This window comes from Trachemys scripta, chromosome 20, assembly GCF_013100865.1.
Source record: "Trachemys scripta elegans isolate TJP31775 chromosome 20, CAS_Tse_1.0, whole genome shotgun sequence".
Classification (NCBI taxonomy): domain Eukaryota; kingdom Metazoa; phylum Chordata; order Testudines; family Emydidae; genus Trachemys; species Trachemys scripta.
In genome coordinates this window covers 10,330,709-10,357,836 of record NC_048317.1, presented here as the reverse complement: position 1 = coordinate 10,357,836, position 27,128 = coordinate 10,330,709, and the positions used below count along the sequence as shown (strand labels likewise).

Below are 27,128 nucleotides of genomic sequence, written 5' to 3'. Positions count from 1 at the left end.
GCTCCTACGCTGCGAGCAGAGCTGGATGTGACGGTTAGTGCCCTGTGGGTTTTAGTTGCAGGAATACACAGAATAGTGGCTGTTTTTTAAAACCAGTATTATTGGCAGCAGCTGGGGCGGGGGGGGTGGTGGTGTCATGCCACCTGGCGCTGGAGATGGCCTGAAGAAGGGTCACTGATGCTGTTCCCTTCAGGAGGGTGAGGGGATCCTGCTTACCCATTCATGAGCCATTCGGAGTCCCTCTCCCCTGGGAAAGCTTCTGCTCCTCCACCCCACCTATTTCTATCACTTACCAAAGGTCACCAGGTCTCACATCATGTTGGTCTCTCTGTGGGCACAACTTGCTCACAAGGCTAACTGCAGTCTAGCTCCTCTGCTCAGGTCCAGCATTCATGCACAGAGCGACTACAGGCAGCCTGGTGTGCATGAACCTGCCTGGAAAAGTACCGCGCTCACTCCCTGCTTCGACTTGAGCACGCCAGGAACTCCCTCTCCCCTTCCAGTGCATTGGAAACGCATGCTTTGCGGTGTGCCAGGCAGCGCTGGCCGTGCCCCGGCAGGGCCGCACCGTGCACCGGGATGCAGTAAAGAAGTGACTCCGAGGACTACAAAGGCAGGAGTGTAAGTGCAGTTTTATTGGAGAGGGACAGGCAGGCAGTGGCTTTGGCAATACACAAATACAGGAGGCACCTCAAGTTTGTCATTCTTAACCCACTACAAAGAACCCCCCCATGGCCCAAAACCTCCAGCCTCCTACTGACTCAAGGAATACCCAGGAGGTCGTAGAGGAACCCTGCAGAATAAGTCACTACAGAAAGCAAAGGAGAGCGCACTCTCTAGCGGCGATCGACTAGGTTTTGGTATCTTTACCCCGAAAACCAAACTCAGCTTCCCCTTTTTAAATGTTAGATGCCAGGAGGCACCCGCAGGCCCCAGTGCTGGGGGGCGGTCAGGAACCCCTGGTGTTACTGATAATGGGTGGGACACCCAAGTCTGTGTGAAGCTATTAGTGCCCTTCCACAGCAGTAACCACCCCAGCAGGAAGATCACAAGAAATGTGGAAGGAGGGGGGGGGGAGGGTCAGGGAAGGGGGAATTGTCTCAAAGCTGCCATGAGAAAAGGCAAGATATACGTGTGAATACCATACGCACAGACCAGTCAGTCCCCTTTGCTGTTGGAATCCAGGCAGAGCGTTTGGGAGCCGAGACGTGTCTTACAAAAAAGGAGGAGGGACAGGGAGAGTGACCATTGCTTGGTGGGCTGCAGTTCAGTTCTTAGGCTCTTCCCCGGCTTCTCCACCGTCTTCTCCCGCGCACTCTGCCGTCCATAACGTAAGGTTGTCCCTGAGCAGCTGCATGATGAGGGTGCTGTCCTTGTACGAGTCTTCACTGAGCGTGTGCAGGTCTCCCATGGCTTCATCAAACGTGGTTTTGGCCAGCGTGATGGCCTGCTCTGGGGCGTTGGCGATCTCGTAGTGGAAGACGGAGAAGTTGAGGGCAAGCCCCAGGCGGATGGGGTTCGTGGGCTGCATCTCCTTCTTGCTGATGTCCATTGCTTCCTGGTAAGCTTTTTGAGCATTTTCTATGGTCTCCTTGCGCTCATCCCCGGTGGCTACCTCGGCCAGGTATCGGAAGTAGTCTCCCTTCATCTTCAGGTAGAAGACTTTGCTCTCTGCGTCGCTGGCTTTCTTAATGAGATACTTGTCCAGCAGCCCCAGGACAATGTTGCAGACGTCCTTCAGCTCCCCCTCCACCTTCTCCCGGTATTCGTTCACCAGCTGCGCTTTGTCATCACCCTCTTCAGTCTTGTGCTCGATGCTGGAGATGACCCTCCAGGCGGACCTCTGGCATCCCACCACGTTCTTATAGGCAACAGAGAGGAGGTTGCGCTCCTCATTGGAGAGCTCATCCCCGTGCTCCACCACTGCCTTCATGAAATCAGCCATGTCCTCGTAACGCTCGGCCTGCTCGGCCAGCTTGGCTTTTTGCACCTGGTGGTTTCTCGCCATGGCTGGGAGCGCTGGTGGAAAGGAGACCGCTTTGCAAGGAGGCTGGTTCGAAAAGGAGCAGGCAGTCACCCTGGGAGCCTTCCGAGTCTCTGTTCAGCTCTGCTGACGGGATCGGCTTTTGGCTTGGCGTCTCAGCCTGGAGCAACGACTAGGCGTGGCAGAGAAGCTCTCAATGAACCCCTCCCCCCCACTTCCTCCCAGACGGTGCTCTCCTTAAAAGGAAAATGCAGATATTCACCTTGGAGCTAAACGGATTATGCACTAGCCAATGTCAGAGAAATCCACCTTAATGCAAGGCCCCCTCCCTGAGACCTGCTGGGCAGGAGGCTGGTACTCGGAGCAGAGGTCTTGCTGTTTGGTTCCAGTTTGCATGGCTGACTCTTCTCGCTGTCATAATTGGCCCCCTTTTTGGCAGCCAACGACGTGCTAGGCCATGGAGGGTGAGCTAGAGGAGGCGCCACCTGATCGGAGTTAGGCTCCCTGCCAGGGTGTGTAGGGGAATCTTGTCCCACTGCTGCTGTCCCTGCTCTCTGGCCCGATAGAGGCCATCAAGCCCTGGGGTGGCTGATCCTGCAGCTTCCAACAGCCCTAAACTCACCTTCCAGAATCTCTCAAACATTTTATCGTTTGAAGCTTGACATAAATGCTGGGAGATTTCAGATGCAGCTCTTCACCCCACTACTGTCCTCAGCGGTGCCGCGCAGGGAAACCCGGTGGCAGAAGTGGCAAGAGGCAGTGAACAAGCTCCTAAACCAAAGGTGGCCAAGCAGCTCCAGCTTTATGGGGCAGAGTTCTGAAAATGCTGTTTCTGTTCCAAAATGCTGGCAGGTCTACAGGGCTCTTCAATTCCGCAAGGCCCCGTATTTATCCCCATTGTACAGCTCGGGAACCAAGGCAGAGAGGAGAAAGGATTTGTCCAAATCCACAGAAGTTTAGGGGGGGGGTTGTTTTTTTTCTTTCTTTTGTAAAGGAGTGAGATTAGAATCAAGGAATTTCTGGCTCCTAATCTTATGCTCAAATCATACCTCAAATTGAAGTTCTCTTACTTCCGTTAAAATTGAACCATATGCATGAGAGCTGACCTCTATTTCCCTAGGCATATGTTTATGGGCAACGAGGAAGGCGTAAGAAAGAAGCCACTTTCTACTTGCGTCTGTACAACCCAAAGCTGTCTACTGAGCAAAGGAACAGGCTGGCAATGCGTGGTTAAACAAGCCTGCACTGCCTGTCTTAGGTGCTGGTGGGGAAAACTTCCACGACTGCTAAATTCATTTTTAAATCACCTCTGCCACTTTGCCTTGAGGGAGATTAGTGTCAGAGAGAACATAATGCTATTGTCCAAGTTGGTTGCACATAGGGTGACCAGACAGCAAGCGTGAAAAATTGGGACAGGGGGTGGGGGGTAATAGGAGCCTATATAAGAAAAAGACCCAAAAATCTGGACTGTCCCTATAAAATCGGGACATCTGGTCACCCTAGTTGCACACCACTCTCTGGAAGCATGTCCGAGAGTCGGACTGACCATGGGAGGGTGGGGGACAGTAATGTTTAAAGTAGCCCCACCCATTTCAGGATGGTGTACTCGTGTGACTTGACGTTAAATGCCTCAGATGAGAGGCAGCACCATTCCCCACTATAAACATCAATGAAACAGAAGTTTTGCTTTAAAATAAGAGCTTCTAAAGCCACTTCCTAACAGCATGGATACTTTCCATCATGCGAGAGGCAGGGAACACAGCTCAGATCTAAACACAGGAGGGGACTTGTGGCTGTTGAAAGGGTGTACTTGGGACACAGACATCTCTTTGTGAAATAAAAGCTGTCCTGTATTGTATCCTCCATCCGATTGTCAAACCAGGCCTTTCTCCATTTATTGCTCATTCTTCTTTTTGATTACATTGAAGATGCTTGAAAAACAATTTCTGCGATTGCTTGGCTGCTTTGTAATTAGCTACTCCGATTAGAATCTGTCTCTCATGTTACACTGAAGTTTCACTCTCAAACTGATTAAGCCTGTTCCCACTTGCCAGGAGCTGACTCCTTCTCTGTCTGATGCTGCCTGAAGGCTTCATGACAAATTCCCTGCTCTGAAACCTGCCTTAATCGCTCACCTTATCTGCTATATGGATACAGCTGGTGTAGCATGGGGAGGGGAGGGTGGGGTCAGTAACTCAGCTGTCCCAGTTTGCAGGTAAATTATTATAGCTGCATGACTCACTGGTTTACTCATCTGTGCAAACAGCAGCGGAGTGTCTCCTCCAGCTGACGTGTGAGCCCTTCGCTGCAGAAGGTCCCTGTCCCTGCTGAGCGAAGCCAGATGGGAATAGCATGGCCCACGGTGGCTCTTGCTCTCATGCTGGTTTTTAAGGGCTGAGGAAAACCCACCCCTGAGGCTTGAAACTAACTTTCCTGAGCCTAGAGATGGGATTAACACTGCATGGTGGACGCTCTAGCTAACTAAGGTACATATCTGGCCCCTATTACCATCGTATCTGAGCACCTCACACACAATTGTCCCCATCTTCACACCACTGATGTGCCATGGGGAAGTACTGTTATCTCCATTTTATAGAGGGGAAGCTGAGGGACAGAGACTAGTGCCATTTTCAACAGTGCTTTTGAAAATCCAACTGCACGTGACTTGCCCCAGGTCACGCCGGAAGCCCGTCACAGAGCAAGGACTCGAACCCAGTCTCCCACGTTCCAGCCTAGTGCTCTAGCCACTGGCCTCTCACCTGGCTCCACCGGAGCCTGTGGCCACAGAGGCTACTTCCTAGCTGAGGCCAAGTGTTTATATTCAACATTAACACTAAGCTAGGACTCTGGCAGCCTAATACTCATCAGATCTTGGGATTTCAGTAAGGCTGGGCTGGGAGCTTAGATGCTGCAGGGAATGGTGGTGGTTCTGCTTTGTCAGCGCTCAACCCAATGCCCCAGCCGTGGTGCTGGCAGAGTCCTGCTCTACCTGAGACCTCAGTTCTGGGCCCCTGTGATCTCTCTGAAAGCAGCCAGAAGTCTACAAGCCGTGGGTATTAATGCTGGCACCGGGATCAGACCCCAGTTTGGACAACTACAGGCTGGTGCCTGAATCTGTACCACTGAGTACCTGAGGCTGGGGGACACCCTGGGCAAGCCCCACAAGACTACCGGCTTCCATGGGCAGCTGGCCATCCTCTTCGGCTCTCCGCTGTCACCTCCTAGGAGTGCTAACATGCTCTCGGTGAGCGCTCCTTCGTATCATCCTCCCCTAGCTTTGAAAATCCTTGTTCCCTCCCCACAGAACATTCCAAGGGACAAACTATTCATCCCCCCAGGAAATGGAATTGTTGATCCATCCAGCCACTGAACTCCACTGTACAGTGGTGGGGCTGCTGTCTTCAGATAGGAGCCAAGCGCAGTCTTTGTCTTTAGGGCCGGCCTAGAATCATAGAATATCAGGGTTGGAAGGGACCTCAGGAGGTATCTAGTCCAACCCCCTGCTCAAAGCAAGACCAATCCCCAACTAAATCATCCCAGCCAGGGCTTTGTCAAGCCTGACCTTAAACACCTCTAAGGAAGGAGATTCCTCCGCCTCTATCCTTGAGAGGAAACTAGCCCCACCTGTGTGTCAAACTTGTTAAAACTCTCTCCATTCCCAGCCCGAGTGGTGAATTAATAGCCCTTATGTAGCACGTTTCAGCAGTAGATCTCAATGTGTCCCTGAATTATCCCACCATTTCTGTTCCTGGCAGGGTGAAGGCTCTGCCAGTCTGTTACCGGGAAAGTGACAGCCTAGTTCCAGACGGAATCTTTGCTTGTTTTTTTAATACTGGTCACCAAATGGAAGCAATCACCCAACGATCTCCCTTGGTTTGCCCAGTGCATACACCGAGTCGCTGTGTGTAGGCCACCAGTGCTGCCTGTGCCAAGATCGGCTGAGCGGCTTCCATTTTAAATTGTCTGCAGTTGAAGTGCACGGACCAGACTGGTGGCATGCCCTTGGTGAGGACAGCACTACACGAACCTTATCTGAAGGCAGCTGCATCAGGACCAAAGGCCAAACAAACTAACCGACCTCGAATCTGCAAGAGGTTGGGGTATATGCATTTCCCAATATTACAGATTGTGACCTACAGGCTGTGGCACTTGTCCTTTCTGTGGGGCTTGCAGCAAACTCACACTCTGAGCACTAAATCCATTTACATTTGCAAAGCTGTTAGAGCACTGATGCAGCTGGGTGAGGTTTTTTTTAAACAATTCTTCCCATCTACTCATTCTACTCCACGGTGGGAAGGCCAACGGCACAGACGGACCTTGGGAGGCCTGGTGCTGTATGAAGTACAAAGCCAGCGCCAGTCTCAGCAGTCTACAGTTTTCCATCCCTGGTCACATCTGTCGTAAATGTTTTAAGCACAACTTCAAACACTGCTCTCAACCCTGGTTTGTTTCTCGGTAGCCAGCTCACCCCGACTGCAGCTGTGTGAGAGGACAGCCCATTGCATCCTCATGCTGCTAGGGCGGACTCTGCCCTGCCTGTGGGGCAGCTGTGAGGAATAAGGCCCCTGGAGTTGCCTCCAGCCAGTAGGTCTGGTTTAAATGCACATGAGTCTGAAGCAGTATCATATAAAACGAGCTCTTACCAAGGGAGGCCTACTAAGTAGCTTCAGCAGAGGCTAGATGCCAGTCTCCATGTCTTGTTGCAGGGCCATGGATCACCACCTGCCTCCTCCTCCTGTCTTGTGCACTCACTTCAGCAGCTCTCACATGTGAGGCTTGAGGCAGAGTTCTGCTAGCTCCGCTCTAGAAAGCCACTTAAAATAGCCCCTTGTAGCAGTCAGATGCTGATAGCCTGCAGAGCGTGTGCAGGACCATTAGCCCCCCCCAAAAAGCTTGTTTGAACTGACCCTTCCTGCCCCTCAAGAGCCATCGCCCACCCTGTCTCAGTTTTGCAGAGATGGGCGACAGGGCCCTGACGTGACTCAGATCTTTGGCTGGTATTTCAGCAGCGAGAGGGTTTGAAATTGGGTTAGTACTGATCAGGAAAAACGGTGACAATTCAGCACCAGACATTTGATGCTCTTCAAATATTACCTCCCATTCCTGGGAACAAGCCACGTTTCATTCCCACTTTATGGGGGGGGAATGGTGGCTCAAACGGTGCCCTAAGGCCACAGTCCGTGCCAAAGCTGGCTTTCGGCTGAGGGAGTTCCTGGCTTTCAGCCCCGTGGTTAGCACAAGAGGTCACACAGACATACGCAAACCCTTCTATGCTCCATCTTCATTCACTCCACCCCCTAAAGGAAAAGCACACACAGGTAAGAGCAGCCTGGAGGCGTTCGCCTTGGGTGCTGGGGAAACAGCAGCCAGATGCCCATGTACAGTAAATAGGAGAAACTTTATTTTGTTACAAAAAGTAAAAGGCATAAATGGATTTCAAACCCTACCAGACTCTAGCCTAGCTGACCAGGGTGGGGTCTCACGGGTTTACACCAGCTCCCTTTTACAAACCCTGCTTGGTTTGCCAGTGGCTGCTAGAGTGTTAGAGCATCCAGTTTCCTCCCCCTCTTTTCTGCTCTGTCCTTTCAATAATGCTGATGGCAGGAGCAGAGGAATCTACACAGGGGCTGCAAAAGTCACTACTGCACTTAATCCCTTCCTCTACACTAGTGTATCCTAAGACACGGAAAACACAGAACTTACTAGTAAGTGTTTGACAGGTGAACTCTTCACACACACTAACTACCTCAGAGACAGGAGAGTCCTTTGCCTGCATACATACCGCACAAGCAGCTCACAGCTGGGGAGGCGGCCTGCTGGCCAGCTCTGGCAGAATTCTGCTTCACAAGCCCACTTAACCAGCTGTGAACACCCCGCACTAAACCTGGTAAAGTCTCATGTACCTGCTCATCTAAATAACTATAATTACATCTTCAGTCTATTGAGGGGGCGACACCGGCACTGCAGAGTAAGGCTAGTTCCAAGGAGCCAGCGAGGGCCTTGGTTCAGTTGCATGAGTCTCTTTCCAGCAGCAGGAGACGGTAAAAACTCCAGTTATTGCACTCAGAACAGATGCATTTATGGCTTTATGCTTCAAACCCATGGCACAGCAGAGTGCGTCAGCTCCACACGCGGGTTCGGAAAGGCTTTCCCACGTGCACAGCAGCTTTCCTCCCTCTCTTGCCACGGGAGGGACCGAGGTGCAGTAGCGTAGCCCTGGTGTGGAGGCACAGGCGGTGGTAATGGCTGCTGTTTCAGGTATTATCCGTGTCCTCAAGAGCGCTTTAGTCCCCTGAACATACTGGATTTCCCCCCCGTCAGTGCAGGGAAAGGAAAGTGGAGGAGAGAAAGAGAGGGTTAGTACAAGAAATACCAGAGTGAGAGTCAGGTAACAGGAGCAAGAGCAGGAGTGGATCCTCCAAGCCAGCTACAGGGAATAGAACAGGATGGGATCAGATCAGTGCCAGTCCTGGGTTAGCAGCACAAGCGAGGCTCCAGCAACATTCTCCTCAGGAGCTGAAGCAGCTGACCTCTGGTAACACCCATGCCAGGCAAGCATCAGCTGTTTAGACCCCTCAAAACAAGGCAGGTAAGTGAGTAATTACTGACCAGTGCTCTCAAGCATCATGCAGTAGGAGAGGGGGTGATTAGGCGACTACCACATGAGCAAGACAGCAGTCAGTAGGGAGAGGAAGATGAGGAGGAAGGGGTATCGGAGCAAGACGCATGCAGCCACCACTAGACACTCTGCGGGTGTGTAACTATCTGTTTACTCCACAGCTGCTAGGTCATGACTTCCTTTGCACCCACACCTGTTGTGGATAGCACATGGCGGAGAACAGCAGCAGCACCAGCAGTGGAACAGGCTCCAGGGACAGCTGACTTCGTGTCATAAATACAAACTGTTCTATGGACTGTGCTGGGAAGACAGGGAACAGACACTGGCAGGGTCCGTCACGCTTCCTGGCAGCTGGGCATTATCAGTGCTCCCCTTCTGGCGGACACTAGCTCATTAGCGGTGTGTGGCAAGAAGGAGAAGCGCAGTTATGCAAGTGTTAGCAGGGCTGTCCCTGCAGAATCCCCAGCCGTCGTCACGGAGTAACGAGCACTGATGTAACAGTACGTTCTCTTCAAAGCATTTTTACAAATTACTCACCGGTGTCCCAGGCATGTTGAAGGATGAGTTTCATGTTACAGAGAGGAAAACTGAGGCACAGAAAGGGGAAGTGACTTAGTCACAAAGTGCATCAGTGACAGAGCCAGGATTACGAATCTGTTCCTGGCTCCCAGTCCTGTGGTCACGCCACACCTTGCTGTAAATGTCACATCCCTGCATCAGCAGAGCTTCTCTTCCACCCACAGCAGCATCTCGTTTGCCAGGGCTAAAAGCCAACACTGCAATCCAGCCTCTTTGCAGCCACCATTCAGGGCTTAAAGCCCTACTGCCCTAACCCTTCTGTCTGTGCATCCCATCTCCCTCCAAACTAAGTCCAATCCTCACTACTCTCTAAACCCTGCGGCTCTAGTAACAACTGGCCTAAACCCAAAGTAATGCACAGCAGCTCTCAGCCAAGCACATCTGCTCTGCCTCCACTCAGTCTGTAGTGCAGTGCAGTGCAATGAAACTTTCCCTAATCCTCTGCCAGGCTGGGGATAATCCTACATACCACAAAGCCTAGCAGGGCTCTTCGCACACACTACACACCAATGCCTACACAAACCAGAGGGTAGCTGGGGCTTCCTGTACAGAGCAAATCATGCAGGGAGGATGAAATGAATCACTGGACTGGGGAGAGAAGAAGAAAGTGCTCTCTTACCAACTACCCCTCAGAAAGCAGGGCTAACATCAAGAAAGCGGGGTGTTAGATCCCATCAGGCAGTGCAGGAAATGGCAAAGTCCTGGCAGGCATCCTCCTGGGAAAGACACCAGAGATTATGCACTTCAGCATCCGCTGGCAAGGACAGGGCAGACTGTGTCAGAAAGAGGGCGCTCTGTCTCAGGCCACTCTCAGATCCTGGGACAGCACTGGACTGGGTTAGAGGGAGAGGGGGATGGGAGAAGGGTGCTTAACTTAAGGCCTCTGAAGGAAGATGCAGTTTGAGCTGTGTCAAATTTCAGCAGCTGAACGATGAAACCCCGAGAAACCATCGGGCCACACCAAGTTGCTGGGGTTTGCAGCTGTGCATACCTTCCAGCCTGATCCTGCGGGGAGTGATTACAGTGGGCAGGCAAGCCTCGCAGCTGGAAGAAGCCATCTAACCTTCATTGGACGGACAGAGAATCATTACTCACCCCACTGCAGAAGCTGAGGAACATGCCTCCAAACCCATAAAAGGAAACAAACAAATCCCCAAACAGTTAACTTTAAAAATATAACTTTATTACAGCAAGTAACAAGAAAAACCGGTTCAAACAGAAGAAGTGAGAGAGTTTGCCTCCCTCGCCCTCCTTCAGAACTCCTGTAAGAGGCAGGGTCAGTTTTCCTATCCCTTCCCATTAAAACTGCAGCCTCTTAGAGCGTAGCTTTACTGACCCTCTACACACCATCTGCCAGTCCTACCATTACACAAGCAATGAAACAGCATCAGGGCCACGGGAGCATTAGTGCCGTTGTATTAAGAACACCGGCTATTTTGTGGATAAGGGGAAGACAGACGGTAACTGCTGTGCAGCATGGTTTCTGGAAAGGATTTTTGGAGTGCTATTTTCCAGACACAGCAGCAGCTTTTGACGCTGTTGCACTGAGCCGTTGGAGGCTGAAGATCAGTCTAGTAGCGGCAAGGCACATCAGCTATAGCCTTGTGTGTCACTCTGCAGAGTGAGCGGCCCTGCCAGCCTGCCTCACCCCTGAGCTGCAGGGGTCACCCCCAGGGCTCAGGTGGTAATTTACGCTACACGCTGGTAGCGACCCTTCTTCGCCTCAGCTGCCAGCAGTGGGGAACATTAACATCCTGGGGGGGTTGTGGTGCGAGGATACTTCTCCGAGGAACAACTGGTAAATGCTTTTGGTCACTAAGAACGGGGGCTGGCTTTGGACTAGTCGCCCTGCTGGAAAGGGGACTGACTGAGAACAGCGTATGAAGCCCGAAGCATCCAGTCCCCAGCCATACATATAACAAGGCAGCAGCATCACCGGCCCCCGGCTATCCTAGAAGATCAGTCCACTGACAACAGCACCCCTGCCATGCCCCTTCTCGCTTGAATACTGAGCTCTCTATGCACTGAGCCAGAAACATGAAGCAAGAGGAACATTTACAGGGTGGAAGGAGCAGATTTTTAATCAAATCTCCAAAAAGGAATGGTTTGAAATTGTCCAATATTCTTCTCAGCTAAAGCTTCTCTTAAAGCCCCACCTAAAACCACTGCCTTCTGCAAGAAGCCAGCAGCATGTAAATGCAGATCCCAAGTTCCCAACCCCAGGAGGTGGGTGGTGGAGGGGCGGGGCACATCTCATGCACTGCTCTTTGAACAGTCAGGATTTGTGACATTTTCTGGCCAGCAACAAAACTGGGCTACAAAAGAGTGCCAAAAACTAGAGAGGAAGGGAATGCTTGGAATGTGAGAACACCATGCTGGGGGGTGCATTTAAACATTGTCCCATTGAAGTTCACCACTGCTCAGAAGACTGACTCACAGGGTAGGGCGAATGAGGGGTGCCTTAAGCAATACCAGCCCCTTCCACACACCCTATGTTCTCCTTATGTTTGCAGCAGCCGGCAATTCTCTGCTAGCGTGCTGTCATTCATGATGTGCAAAGCAGAATACAGGGGAATACCTCTCTGACAATCTGCCCCACAAATGCACTGACTAGTGATAAAAGCACAGGTGAGAAAGATGAAAGGGCTTGGGTCCGATACATACTGCAACGCCTGGGGCGTCTAACCAAGTGGCTTAACACAGAACAAACATTGCAAATCTCTACCCTGGTGCCAGGAATATGTACAGCAGCTATCTACACCGACACATAAAAAAATACTACTTAGAAAAAAATCTAAAAAATTGTGCAAAATACCCAGCAGCTTTTAATAAACACATGTCAAGTATTGCTAATGTGTCTGTAACTCTCCTAAACACACTCGCCAGTGTCAGTAATTCACAAGGCAGACTGGTGAACACCTGGTAAGGAGCAGCAACAGGCACGGTGCCACCCAGGGGCAGACAAACTCAGAGGAATCATTCCCAGAGGGCCAGCAGGTGGCCCCACTCTCTATTCTACTGGCCAGGAATCCAAACCAAGCGCAGGCTAACTGACACCAGCACTCAGGGTAACCCTGCGCCTCCTCAACGCTGGAGCCCACTCACGCTTTAGCCATCTAGTGTTGGGCAGAGGTCTGACAGGTGACCATCTAAGGGCAACATCTCCCCATTACACCCACAAAATACTTTGCTTATTTTGTTTCTAACAGTTAAAACTAGGAACTCCTCTGGCCTGTATCCTTGCCTGGCTTCTTACTGGCTGAAATGGCTACAACATTAGGAAGGGTTGGTCAGCACCTTCTCTGTGACCAGGTGAGAGCCAGCACTGAACAGCAACTGGGATGGCACATCTATTTCCCTGCCTATGCTCACTGCCCCATATGGGTCTGGACCCTCAGAGCTCTCCCCAGCACCTGGGAACGAGAATGTTATCCCAACCAGCCAGCTGCAATTCTGAAAAGTAACGGTGCTGCTGGGAAAGGGACGCTACATATTCCACAGGCCCAGATGGGATCGTAGTTTAAACTGACACATGAAGCAGCCCCTCACACTCCTGGGGCAGAGATGCAGGAGGCCCGTGTAGAGACACAGCAGGGAGACCTAGCTTTCAGCCTTCATCATCCCCAAACACCCAACCCCTAATCTAGAATGCAGCACTGGAGATGGGACATGGACTCCCCATCTTCCGCCCCCACAAGGCCCGGCAGCCCATTCAGCTAATCCCTGCAGGAAAGATGGCAGCTCTCTGCAGCGGACACTCCAAGCTTGGATGGTTCTGAGAGGTTGGGGTTTCCCAAGCAGCCCTTCGTGCTTCCCAGCTGTGGTTGGAACCCCTCTCCCTGGGTGAGGCCAAGGTCTTGCTCGGCATCAGGCTGTAGCAGTTGAAAATCCAAGTAAGCCACATCACAGTGAAACAAAACAATAAATAAATAAAAAAGTAACGCCTGGTTTGACTGAGTCTTTGGCAGCTCTGCACGACAGGGCTGTCTTGCCTGAGGTCAGGGAGATGATAACGGGAAGGTACTGACGGGAGCTAGGCACAGGCACGACAGGCACTGGACTACGTCACAGCACCACTAGGGAATGCCTCCTACCATGCTAGTGTCAGTCTTGGCTCCAAAGGAGGGGATTTCACTCTTGGGACTGGACGGGGTCCCAGCATCAGGCTGGATAAATCCTCTTCTGTCTATTAAACTAGAAAACAAGATGGGAAAAAAGAGGGGAGAAGTTAAAACAGCAACGTTCATCAAGAAACAAACCCCCGAAACTGTGTGCTAAGCCAACCAGTGATGCTATAAAAATGAGTTGCTAGCACTTATTGAGTCAACAATATAATACTGGTGCAAAAAAGGTGAACACAATTCTGGGATGTATTAGCAGAAGTGTCGTAAGCAAGACACATGTAGTTGTTCTTCCATCCTACTCAGCACCGATAAGTCCTCCACTGGAGTAGTATCTCCAGTTTTGGGCACCACACTTCGGGAAAGATGTGGACAAATTGGAGAAAGTACAGAGGAAAGCAACAAAAATAAAGATCTAGAAACATGACCTACAAGGAAAGACCGAAAAAAATTGGGTTTGTTGAGTTTATAGAAGAGAAGACTGAGGGGGACACGATAACAGTCCTCAAATATGTAAAAGATTGTTATAAAGAACAGGGTGATAAATTGTTCTCTTTATCCACTGAGGACAGGACAAGAAGTAATGGGCTTTAGCTGCAGCAAAGGAGATTTAGGTTAGACAAGAAAAACTTCCTAACGGTCAGGGTGGTTAAGCACTGGAACAAATTACCTAGGAAGGCTGTGGAATCTCCATCACTGGAGGCCTTTAAAAGCAGGTTAGACAAACACCTGTCAGGGCTGGTGTAGATAATACTTAGTCCTGCCTCAGTGCAGGGGCCAAGCCTAGATGACCTATCAAGATACCTTCCAGTCCTATATTTCTGTGATTCTAGCAAACCCTGACAGCATTTGATCATTAGCACAAGACAGCTGTGTCTGTCCAGAGATTAGGGAATTTGAATACACTCAGGAAAATCCCCTTGGCCAAATCTCATGAGGGTGACTGGGGAGAGGGAACAGACTCCGCACACAGGACAGCACTTAACTATGGCTCAGACTTTTCTTGTGAATGTTTTTAAACACTTGTCGCTTAAACCCCAAGGTGACCGGCAAGGCTACGCACACCCACCTGAGCCCAAACACTTAGCACTCTGGGCAGGAAGGCGTTTCTTCAAATCTCTTGGTGTGAGCTGAGTGCACCTGCAAGCTGCTGGCTTGTCCGCCCTGGACAGTCAAGTCCCCACTGCAGCCACAGAACCAGTACCGTAGTGACAGCAGCGGGGTAAGCTTCCCCAAGCCCTGCTTGTCTCTTTGTGGGGACTGCTAGACAAAGTGTCACTGGGGGGATGGATGATATGGGTTCCTGAGCACTCAGAACTAGAGACAAAGTTGTGTCACTACTGTGGTAGGCTGGAGCTGGAGAGGCCCCCTAGAGCAGGAGTGAAATACTATTATCCCATTAGCAGTCGTCTGCCTCCCAGTGCTCTCAACATATTTAAATAGATTAGCTCACTTACTATCATGGACTCCATAGTAACAGTGACACTGAAAAGGACAAGAACCTTGGGAAGTATTTTAGAGGGAAAAACAAAACCCTCCTTAGCTCATGGTGTAACAGCCCTCCTGAGCACAGGTTAAACAACAGCTGACCTTCCCTGAATTATTTCATTACACTTACAGTGGGCTAGTATTTCTGGAATCCTCCCAGTAAGTTCAAATTGGTTCCTCCCAGCAAAAGAAACACTGTCTCGAAAGTGCCTGAAGCATTCAACAGGCTGAGAGCTACAAAACGTGGGTTGGGATGAAACTCCCAACCACCCAACCCAAGAGATTATTTTAAATTTGCCCGACTGCGCCCTCATGTGACTAAACCATGGCAGTTTTATTTTTTGATGGGATTAGATTCATAGCTGTTAAAGCCAGAAGGGACCATTCTGATTGTCTAGTCTGAGCGCCTCAGATGGAAGATGTTAGGTAGGTTTCAGAGAGTTTTTGTTTGTTTTTTGAAAGGTACAAACCAGGTTTCATTAAATGATTTTTTTAAACTGCAATTCAGTTTAAGCAGTGAACAACATTGCCCCAGGAACTCTGCAACCCAGGGACCCTGCCCCCCGCCCCAGGAAAGAGCAGAGGGGGGAACTCACTGGTCTGGTTTCATTGTCCAAGCCCAGTGAAAAACAAGAAGCAAATCAGCACAGTTGAGAAAAAGTCAGAGAGATGTTTGGCATTATTCCTTCCTGCTTTAATGACAGTTGCAGATAATTCACAGGTAAGGGAATTTGTCAGGATCAAATTAAATAGGAAATCATTGTGTCCTTTTAATGCAAGAGTCTCCAAATTGTCTGAGTAAGGACAGCATTGACTACTTGCCAGAAGGCTAAGGTTTCCAGCATACTGCATAAAATGGAGAGGATTGCAGTCAACCCCATCTCTGATAGAGGTGAAGACCTCCACAGACCACATATCCCAGCATGCAATGCTCCATCTTGATCTGAAAAGCAGCTGCAAGATGCATGTAGAATTCCAGCCACTTAGAGATGACCTGCAAAGGAAAAACCTGGGCTGGTGCCCCTTAATTCTCCTTCTTTATAGTGGATGATGATGGGATGGAAGGGGTTTTGATGCTTGTTTTTCACCTTAGAAATATCAGGTATGTCAAGTCTGCTCTCACCTGGAGATCCTGGAGCTGTATCAAGAGTACATTTAGCAAGAGCCCTCCTGCCTTCTTTGACAAGTGAGGAGTGACCCTGCAGGCGGTCAGTTAGTCATGGAAATTAAAGAGTTGTATAATAATAATAATAGCAGCTTTATTTAACCACAGTCTAAAATCTGTACTCTCCCGATCACTCAGCTTTCACTGCCTTGAGTCTGGTGAGTGTGTCATTCCACTCGTTCTCCAGTCACCAGAGACCCTGCCAGGGCAGACAAGACCTGTATTTGTAGTGTAAAAACAAGCAGTGAAGAACTTCTCCATCACCCAGAAGTCAGATGTATTGGGAAGTCCTTTGCAGGGCACCTTTAAGCCCAGGGTTATTCTTTATGTAGTGCTAAAGCTCACAGGCTGCATCCTTTAGCCCTCCTGAGGTCCTTAGGGCACTGGATTTTTAAATATTTAAAGAGGAAACACACATCTAGTAAATATGTCCATAGCAAGCGGTTACCATTCGCTATTGGGCCCTCCTGTAACAGGCACATCCCACCCTTACTATACTGCAGGGGGAAATTCCAGTTGCACTCAGTTTACACCCTACAATGAAGTCTGAAGTGCCCTGAATTAAGCAGATTTCGATGGATGAAAAGTAACAGTCAGCACTCGCCTATACATTTACCTCTCCCTCTGGGCCTGAGCCTCAGAATTACCCTCCCCACCCTGCACGAGAGCCCTGGGCCATCGCTTTGGCCTGGCTCCTGGGAGCCAGTATTAACCTCGCCTGTCTCCACCTCCGCATGTGGCGGCAGTGTCAGGGCAGGGTGCAAGTCCCGAGTCCAGTGCGGATCGGAGGCTCTTACCTGGGATGGAATGGCCCACACAATACTGCACAGCAGTTGGTGAGGATACTCTTATGGCTGTAGGGATTGGCAAACTCTGAGCCTCTCTTATTTGACCACGACCCTTTGATCTGCAATTGAAAGGACACAGGCTGATTAGAAAGCGACAGCCTGGCGAGGGCATGGAGATGGTCAGTGCACTGCCCAGGTCACACGGGAGGGGGGCCTTGGACAGTGTCATCCACACTCTGCTTGAAAAGCTCAGGACTGAAGTGACCCAAGCCAGGGCAGAGGGGTGTGGAGCTTTGCATTGTGCCCCACAACATGGCTCTCGCTTCCCTGGGCTCTAAATCCTCTCCACGGCAGTGCGGCTAGCTGAGAGAACAGCAGTGTGTGAGACAAAGCTTCCCCCTCCCATTGCACCAAGCAACCTTTAGTGGGCCTTCTGCAGCGCGCGTCCTCTCTAGAGCAGTTCGTCCTTCTGCCTTTGCCCAAGCTTAGTCTCGGTCACAATGCCCACTAGTTACACGTTTCCCACACCATGTACTATGCATCACACTTTGTGTAGTGTTGTAAACCCCCCACCCTCCCATCCCTTTGTTACACTTCAGTCGTTTCTTGTTTGCCAAACGTAGACTGAAAGCTCTACAAGGCAGAGGCTTATTTCTGTAAAGCACATAGTGCACTTACAGAGCTAAGCTAGCAGCAAGAGGGGTCACAGGCAGCTCTGTTAATGTAAAGAAACCCTTTAGTTTCTTCATGCTGAGCACCCACAGGAGCCTGTTGAAGGAAACACTGTCGCCTTGAAATCTCAGTCATGTCAGCTGTAGGAATTAGATGGCGTTCCAGATCCTACCTCTGCCCCTGAGCCTCGGCCAGCTTGTGAGAGTTTACAGTCACACTTCCCCTTTTTACTTCCTTTCCCCGGCTGCTGTGACAAACAGGCCACTCAAGCAACACGGGAAACTGACAGACAATGCACCAGTCACGCTGTGTAACTCCCATTGACTTTAGTGGGAATCTCAGTTGTATAACAGAGAGCAGAAATTGCCCCAAAGTGCTGTTAAATGCACTAAGTAAAAGAGTAGAGGAACCATTCTCTCTGAGACAGCAATTGTGTCACTTGTAACAACAAAGTGGTACAAATATTTCAGACAGAAGGGTGATTTTCAAATCCCTTTAAGTAACCAGACATATACAAACAGCTACGCTATCTAGGTACTTATCAGACCCCCATTACAGTAGTAGCTGAACATGTCACAATCTTTAATACATTTATCTTCATAACACCCCTATGTATCAACTCCCTTCCATAGAGAAAGGATCAAGAGAGAGAGACAATGGCACTTGCCAAAGTCACACAGGAAATCTGTGGCAAGGCAAGGAACTGAACCAAGTAATGCCCACCCACTGAGCCTCCTTCCTCTCTATTGCTCTCTTCGTGGTCCAAATATTAACAGAGGCCACGTCTAGACTGGGAAACAGGTCATGCTTCAAAACATGTTAAGCTCACATGTTTTAACGAACATGATTTTAAACAGGACTTTGCATCTAGCGTACACAAGGCAAGTCCTGTTTACAAACCTGTTAGCTGGTCGTGGTCCATCTTAGGGGCAGCCCAAAGGTTCAAGTGCATTAGCTAGTATTTTAAAAAATGACCTCTTTTCCTCGTCTCCACACAGCCAAGCAACACACACCGCTCGCCCTTTTGAAACCCATGCACTCTGCCTGTGCGCGCATGCGGGGTCATGCTCTGCTGGGCTACTCGAATTAGAGTGTAAACTCTGGGGCAGCCCAAAGGTGCTATCTTTTATCTGCTCTGTAATAAAGTGCTACAAGCACCTAGGGCCTGTCAAGATAACTTCCTCTAACACACTTCTGCAGAGACAGCAACAGATTTTTGGCTGATCGCTTCACTGATTAGAAAGGAATGGGCTTCACGCCCAGAGGTGCTGCTTACCCCTTTCTGGTCCCACTCTATGGAAGGAGACACACACGGATACTTACGTCTTCATTCGTCGTCAGGTTGGAGGCGACTAGGTAAGTGTGAAAACCTGAGAGGCCCAAAATAGACCAGACTGAGAAAAAACATATCACCAACTCCAGCACGGTGGAAAGAGAGTCAAGGAAGCCTCCGAGACCACACACACACACACCCCCACACAGCAAGGGGAGGCCTCGGGTCCAAGTAATGGAGGCACTCTCAGCAACTAGTAATGGTCTCAAGTTGCAGTGGGGGAGGTGTAGGTTGGATATTAGGAAAAACTATTTCACTAGGAGGGTGGTGCAGCACTGGAATGGGTTACCTAGGGAGGTGGTGGAATCTCCTTCCTTAAAGGTTTTTAAGGTCGGGCTTGACAAAGCTCTGTCTGGGATGATTTAGTTGGGGTTGGTCCTGCTTTGAGCAGGGGGTTGGACTAGATACCTCCTGAGGTCCCTTCCAACCCTGAGATCCTATGAACCATGAGGACTCTTGGTGGGGGTCACAAGCACAGGGACTTAGGGAGGGTCATTAAGGGCTCAGCAAGGTGCCCTTGCTTTTGAGTGGCTGGCTGAGACTCCTAGCAAGGAATTGGATTCCCACCCCTACCTCTTACATTAGGGGAAAAGGGTCTGCCCTCGCTAGCAAAGGAGAGTGCATTCCAGCCAACAAAGCAGGCATGCAGCTTCCTTCCCACTGTCTGTGCTATTCTGCGAGTGCCCATCAAGGGAGAACTCACTACGGCCAATGACATCCCCCGTTTTCCATGTGTCCTCCCACGTGTCAGAAAGGGAGCTTGTTTCCAACCCTCGTCTGTGCATCACCGAGCACAAGGTACTAGTCTGGCACTGGAGAAAGAGACTGTGTCTTGAACAAAGGGTCTCACCAGCTTGGCTACAGGATCACCACCTCCTCTTGTAAATGCAGAGAAGTCTGCCCGTCCCCGCCCTGTGGTGTAAGGAGGCTACGTGCATTAGGGTTTGTAAAGTATAGTGACAGAAGGGGCTTATTGTATGTTGTAAATCAGAGAACACTTTTCCGAGACGTATAGCTTTAGTATCTCTGCTCCAATACCCTGCAGGGATCCAGCTGTGTCAGCATACAAAAAGGGGAACAGATGGGAAGGTGCAGGCTTTAAAAGGATATCTCGCCGGCGTTGCCTTCAGAGTGGTGAGGAATCCACTTCCCTGAGAGCCTACAAAGCAAACAGGACAAGATATTGAAATCAAGAAGGCACATGTACATCTCCAGCCAATTTGTCCTGCTTCAAAGTACACACCCCTGCCAAAGCCTACATGGATCTGCCCAACTGACTGAGAAACCCCCGCAATCTAGATGCTGGTGTGCAGCACGTGCTCCAAGAGGTTCAGGAGCTGAAAGGCAAGCTGCCTTCTATCAGAGGCCATGACTAGACGTAGATGCAATGTATACATACACCTCCAACCCACTGCAGCCCTGACAGAGTCTATATCCTACTTGCTAGGGAGGGCAATAATCCACTCACCAAAACTCTCAAACAAAATAAGGTTTACAGTTCACTACTGCGGCCCTCGACCAGTTCATCCAGATGACCAAGCAGTGAAAGGCCCTGAATCTCATGATCGTCACCTGAGCCATCCGTCACCTAGTCTGATACAAATTTAGAGGCTGCTTCCCTGTCTGTGCTAAGCCAGGTGCCCATGGTGATGACCTGAGTTCACCTTGGCCAGGAGGGTGATGCACGTGTTACTCACAGCGGCCGCAGTACTTACGCAGAGTGAGGTGGGTGACGACACAAGCAAAAATGAAGGCCGTCAGGAAGGAGAGGGAGAGGATGAAGGCGTAGAAGTAGCGATAGTTACGCTTCCCCACGCAGTTGCCTACCCAGGGGCAGTGGTGATCAAACCGCTCTGAAACAAGGCAGAAAGGGAAGGACATTAGAACATCTTACTCCCCACAAATGGGTGAACACTGCAGAGCCTTTGGGAACCTCGGGGCTATAAGCCAGCCCTTTGCCCTACCCTGCCAACCTAAGATTTTAGCCCAGTACCTCTGAATGACAGGACACCATCACTATATTTATATAGTACTTTGCAATCTGTATATGTGCCCTTCTTTAACTTTATACGGACACCAACCTTAAAAAATCACTTTACCAGAATACTGTTCTAACTAACTGTGGTTACTTGTAACACCTACAATTACTAAATCTGAAAGACATTAGAGAAAATGCATTTCTATTTCTTCCGTCTGTATACTTTGTGCCTTTGACAGAACTGTGGGGACTCAGTTTCACTGTTCCCTTGCATTAATCAGTTTCCCCTGTTCATGTGAAGAGAAAAAGCATTTTAAAAGTTAGGAAAATTTGATTGTAAAGCCACAAAGATTGGCAAGGGAACCCAGAGCAGATGCAATATACCTGAAAATACTTCTGACTCTTAAAAGAATGGACTAGATTTCAAGTTAGCAGAGCCCTTTTAACAATAGTAGCACTGCTGGCAAAACACGCACACCACTTTACCCACCACTGAAATGCAGCCACCTCTGAGGTGAAACTTAGCAACTCTTTCACAGCTCATGGTAACATTACCTAAGAGTTTAATACAGGATGTGAAGAATATCCTATCCAGTTGAAACCGCCAGGGGACTTTAGGATGGCAGAATGAATTTACCCACACAGAAATTTTGCCAAGACACATGGGTTAACACTCCTCCGCTAGCAAAAAAATGTACCAAACCATCTTTTATAACCACAAGCGGCCAGGACCTCCAACTTAGGTCTCACCCAAAAAACTGCAACTCTAGCAGCACAGCACTGCTTAATACTAGGCTCAGGCTTTGGTTCAGAAGGAAGAATGCCAGCTACTAAAACCTGAAGCCTCCTGGAGGTCTCCCATTCAAGCAATGCTCAGGCCTGACCAAGCTGGGTGGGGCTGCATCCTGTGCCACCGAGCGACTCTCGCTGATGTCATGCCTCATCCTTGAAAGCCATTCAGTAGCTCCTCAAACTCCCTGTCTTTGAGCCATCTTCTTTAGACAGGTGACCTTGAATTTTGTGGCAGTTCTCAAATCAGTAATTTCATCTGTCCCCAAGCTGCCCCAGGATCCACAACTGTCAGTGCAACATGCTGACTGGAACAGAAGGTTGTACTCAGATAGGCGGACAATTAATGAAGTGTGCTCAGTGGACCTGCCATTCACCTATACTCCACCATCCTGCCCATACGTCGCACCAGACTGACCGCTTTTTAAACTGCTCCTCCAGAGACTCTAGACTATGCAGGAACCTCACTGCCACACCATCTCCTGCTGCATCACAGTCCCCCTCACATCTGCCAGTGTGGGTGAACCCAACCCTTTTTTTCCACTCCTTATTCAGCCTCCAGCTCTCCCTCCCATCTAGCACCAGGCGCCATGCGGCAGAAAGGCTAAAATAGAACATATGCTGGCCCCTCTGCTTCACATTAGCCTTGACTGCAACACAGAGTGGCCAAGGGACCAGAGATCCTGCAGCTTTATTTCATACCCAGATGCTTGGAGGTTGGTTTAAATAGGAGATATGCTGCATTTCACCAGTGCAATCCTACCTGGTACTATTGAAGAGAAGGCATTAGAGCACAGCACATGCTGTACCCAGCCCACAGGCCACTGTTGGCACTGTACAGATCTGTCATTAGTTAGAAGTGGGGAGAAAAGAGAGATTATTGTATCACAAGTTTGTTAGTTAGTTTTCAAGCCCTTTATGGTGAAGCAGAAAGGTTTTTGCTCAAGAGCTTAAACTAGACCCCCATTTATCTATGCAGATTTCACCTGCTCCTGATCCCCTCGGACTTACCTACACAGTTATCACAGACGCTGCAGTGAGAGGTCCTGGGGGGTCGGAACATTTTGCAGGTATAGCAGTACTTTAATTTCACCACGTATTTGTTTATAACCACTTCCATTGTCCGGGCAGGTGGGCGGTAGGTGGAGGTGCCCATGCTATCTGTGGAGTGAAAGTGAAGTGGGAAGAGTCAGACTCTCACAGACCTATTCCACAGGGCACCCCAGCCATCGCGGGCTTGCTCCTCTCTTGCATGGCACAGCGCCGGCTGGTATGCACTGTGCTGTGCTCATTCATATCTAATCTGAAAGCTGGAGAGGCAGCGTGATCTAGGGGACTGAGTTCAAGATGGGAGCCAGGACCTCCAGAGCTCTAATCTTAGCTCTGTGCATTACTCAGAGTGTTATTTAATCTTTGTGCCACAATTCCCCTTCTGTTCAACAGGGATGACACTGATCTCCTTTGCAGGGCTGCTGAAAGGAATTAATGTCAGTCCACGCTTTGAAAATCAGAGGCACTATATACATAGTGAGTATTAAAGCAGCACTCTACCATTAACTCATCTCTAGAACACAGAGGAAGGAAGCAAAGCTCCTCTCTAACAGTTCTCAACCAAAGGAAGTAACAAGCTCTTAACACACATGTGATTCTTCTACAACCGTTCTGTGCACCAGCAACACAGCTACATGTTTCAGAGTAGCAGCCGTGTTAGTCTATAGCCACAGAAAGAACAGGAGTATTTGTGGCACCTTAGAGACTAACACATTTATTTGAGCATAAGCTCTCGTGGGCTACAGCCCACTCCATCGGAAGCATAGACTGGAACATATAGTAAGGAGATATATATACACATCCAGAGAACATGGAAAGGTGGGAGTTGCCCTACCAACTCTAAGAGACTAATTAATTAAGATGAGCTATTATCAGCAGGACAGGAAAAAACTTTTGTAGTGATAATTACACATATTGAATCTATTTCCCCATGTTAAGTATCCTCACACCTTCTTATCAAACTGTCTGAAACGGGCTATCTTGATTATCACTACAAAAGTTTTTTTCTCTCCTGCTGATAATAGCTCATCTTAATTAATTAGCCTCTTAGAGTTGGTAGGGCAACTCCCACCTTTTCATGTTCTCTGGATGTGTATATGTATCTCCTTACTATATGTTCCATTCTGTGCATCCGATGAAGTGGGCTGTAGCCCACGAAAGCTTATGCTCAAATAAACAGCTACAGTTAAGGAGCCGTAGCCTTTGGGGGCATGGTCATGGGAAGCCCTGTCCTTGCTTCCCCTGTCCCCTGAAGCCCGCAGGGGCTCAGCTCCAGCCGGTGGCCTGGAGCACGGGCTTGCAGCCAGGGGCTGGAGCGGCTTGCGCTGGCAGGGGGTGAGGTGGGGGAAGGAACAGGGGCAGCTCTTGGCTTCGGCCGCTGGGGGGGTCGCTCAGGGCTCTGGAGGGCAGGGCCTCAGGCAGAAGGGGAGTGGCCAGGGAGCTAGCCTTCCTGAAGGGGAGGTTCACCCACCGCCCATGGGCAGGGTGGCTTAGCAGTAGAATTGGGGGCAAGGTGGAGGGGTGATCTCTTGAGTGTTTCAGACAGAACCCATTGAAGTTTGACACATACTAGTAGCACAAGTGGAATTTAATTCCTCTAAGGCCACGGTTAGAGATTTTTCAGGACACCGCAAGATACACTTCTGCATGTAGCCAGAGGGTGCTGTCCTGGATGGGTGCAGTGCTGGGAAGGGCAGCTTTGGACATTCATGCACATCACTTTAAAAAAAAAAAAGCGCCCTTTGATATCACAACAGGGAGGGCATCACATGCTTTTGAGGGCTTCAAAAACCTGATTTGACACAGTCAAGCATGTTAAGAAGAAAATGAATGGACTGTATTAAGAGCAACAGCTGACATGACAGGTAGCCCCTGCAGTGGGCTAGTGGACTAACTACTTCAGGGGATTTTGAAACAGAAAGTGAAGCAGACAGCTAGCTAGTTTTAAAAATCACCCACAAAATGGTTATCTGGTCAGATATAGAGAAATTATTTTTCTTTGATCATTTCCAGAAGTCTCACAGTAGCTTTGCTAGAGCATTCGTTACTATGGGTAACGCACCACAAAAAGCAGGCCACATATTCTGAACCTACACACTTACCGTCATATAGCCATCATAAAAACACAAACATACATTACATCAATGCTTGTCCTCTTATAAGAGCTGTGATGAGCTGTGAATACAGGAGGCCTACCAGGCTAGTGACAAATCCTAGCGCCTAAAAGCATTAATTCCCAGATTCATTACCCTAAATTCACAATCTGCAGAATAAATGCCCAGTGTAAATACAAGCTCTAACTAGAGATTTTAAGTCAGTTTCAATCAAGAGGAAGATTCCGCTGGATGTGGATACGAGGACTGTTTCAAATCCATTCATAAATTGTAATAGGACTTTATACTGGGCACTCGGACTCAACTATTTTGGCTATTCGTTTGGCAACAGGGTAAGAAGATATCACGATACATAGCCGGGGGGCTCAGTATCTAGTCTACAAGTCAGTTACTGGGATCAGCTACCTATTTCTGAACTTCTAAAAGAGGGACAGTCCAATGGGGAATCAGAGCGTGGATAGTTAGCAGCAGCAGCTGTTGAGGGAGGGCTGAGGAGAGTCTTCTGTTGGCACTGGACTCAGTTGTACGATATGCTTCATTAATATTAAGGCTGGGATTTTCAAAGGAGCCTAAAGGAGTTAAGTACCCAATTCCCACTGAAATTCAATCGGAATTGGGCACCTAACTCTCGTAGGTTGCTTTAAAACCCCAGCCTACAGTTTTATGTATAGGTGCATTGTTATTATTTATCAGCACAATGTAAGCACAGCACAGTCTGTATAGAACAACACCCCTATTCCCCTCCGCCCAAGCCTCGGCACAATTACATCTGGGCCTACTTAGGCATTATTACCATTGCATTCAAACTAACTGAGACGTGCAGCCTTTGAGAACTAGTGGAGAAAAGGGGTCTAAAATGCCTTTTTAGGCAAAATAATCTTGGACCAGTCTCCATTGTCTGCATTTTTACATGAGTGGAGATTTGTTGTGGTTTATCAGAAGCTGCTCTGAAATCCACAAAACTGTCAGGCGTCTCTAGCAGGGGAGCAAGATACTTTGCCCTTGGGTAACACGTGGGGATGTTCTCTGTGGTGTCTAACACAAGACAGGCTTTCCGACAACCCCACATGAGCGTTTGCCCCAAAAAATGTCAGACAAATCTTCACAGTCACAAAATCCAGGGGAACTGGTCTCAGATGCTCTGGATGTGGCCTGCAATCAGCAGCGTTACCCAGAACTCCTTCCCAGTGCCAGTTCTAGTCACCAAAACCAATGGAGATGATCACAGTCAAAAACAAAACAAGGGCTTTGTTTTTCTCTGCTCCTATCAAGACTTTTTATCTGATCTACCAGAACATACGTGGGGCTTGAAGAGCTTACTCAACACATACTATGATTAGCCTACCAACCAAGGTGAAAAAACACCTGTGCTACCACATTTCCTGCCGTTGAAAGGAGTAAGAATAAATTCTTAGCACTTAGATAGAACACTTCATGTTCAAACAGCTTCACAAACATTATCTAATTAATCCTCCTAGAAGCCCTGAGAAGAAAGGAGGTTGGTATTATATCCATTTTACAGACAGGGAAACTGACGCAGTGGTGAACTGACTTTCCCCAAAGGCACAGACAGTAAGTTTCATAACCAGGACTAGAACTCAGGGCTTCTCCAATCCCAGCCCCGTGTTTCAACTGCTGTCTGAACCAGCACACCTCTCTCTACTCCACACTCTAGGACAAGAGTAATAGCACAGTATTTAAGAGCATGGTACACAGTCACTCTGAACTGATGATTTCCCATAATGGTACTTCAGGCTGAGGTAACTGGTACTCCAGGCTCTCCCTCAATTAACCTCTGTGCTGGGCCGCTGCCCTTCTACTACCTATTCCACTCCCGGGAAGCAAGAAGCCAGCTGAGCTCCATGGCAGGAAGAGCACATAGAGTTGACTCTAGTGTTTGGTACAGTACATAGTCCGGGAAATTGGTACTGTTGACCAAAAGAGTTTGGGAATCACAGTTTTAAACAGAAGAATAAATTACTTCTAATTCTACATCTCTGAAGATACCCAATCTTGGGACTCAGCTTGCTAGCACTAGACAGGTCAGATAGTCCCCTCCCATCATCACCTGCTCTTTAGATTTTTGGCCCTCTGAGACACCATCAATTGGACACAAGTGTGTGTCCTTAGACTCTACTCCAAATGCCATCTCCCATCAAAACCTTCCCCATCTACTGCTAGGGTGCCAAGGCTCAAGAGAGGGACCCCCAAATGCCTTTAAAGAATTAGCTTTTTCTAACACATGCGCACACACAGTCCACAGTAAATGCATGACAGAAAGGCTCACCAATCCGTTTCTCCAGGTCTGCAGCCTCACTGGGGGTGGCTCTGGGCAGAATACCTGGGTCTCTGAGGCTCGTCTGCAGCAGACAGCTGATGACAAAGAAGAACAGGACACCCCCGATGATGGGAATGGCCAGGGTCAGGTGACTGGCAAGGAAGGGGCAG

General features: G+C 49.2%; 2 protein-coding genes across 2 annotated transcripts; both read right to left on the bottom strand.

Moving 5' to 3' along the window:
- Window positions 1-631: 631 nt before the first annotated feature.
- SFN (stratifin) lies at window positions 632-2,977 on the bottom strand. The gene has a single exon (XM_034753736.1). It carries the CDS (start codon window positions 2,006-2,008, stop codon window positions 1,268-1,270), a length of 741 nt encoding a protein of 246 aa, XP_034609627.1. The 5' UTR covers window positions 2,009-2,977; the 3' UTR covers window positions 632-1,267.
- A 4,386-nt stretch (window positions 2,978-7,363) lies between these two features.
- Window positions 7,364-27,128, bottom strand: ZDHHC18 (zinc finger DHHC-type palmitoyltransferase 18; the record flags this gene model as incomplete). The annotated part of the gene is given in 8 exon segments (XM_034753735.1): window positions 7,364-8,285; window positions 13,277-13,376; window positions 16,754-16,863; window positions 18,740-18,842; window positions 19,860-19,908; window positions 20,465-20,602; window positions 22,528-22,677; window positions 26,968-27,128. Coding segments are annotated over 8 exon segments (1,138 nt in total), but the record flags the coding sequence as incomplete, so codon positions are not given.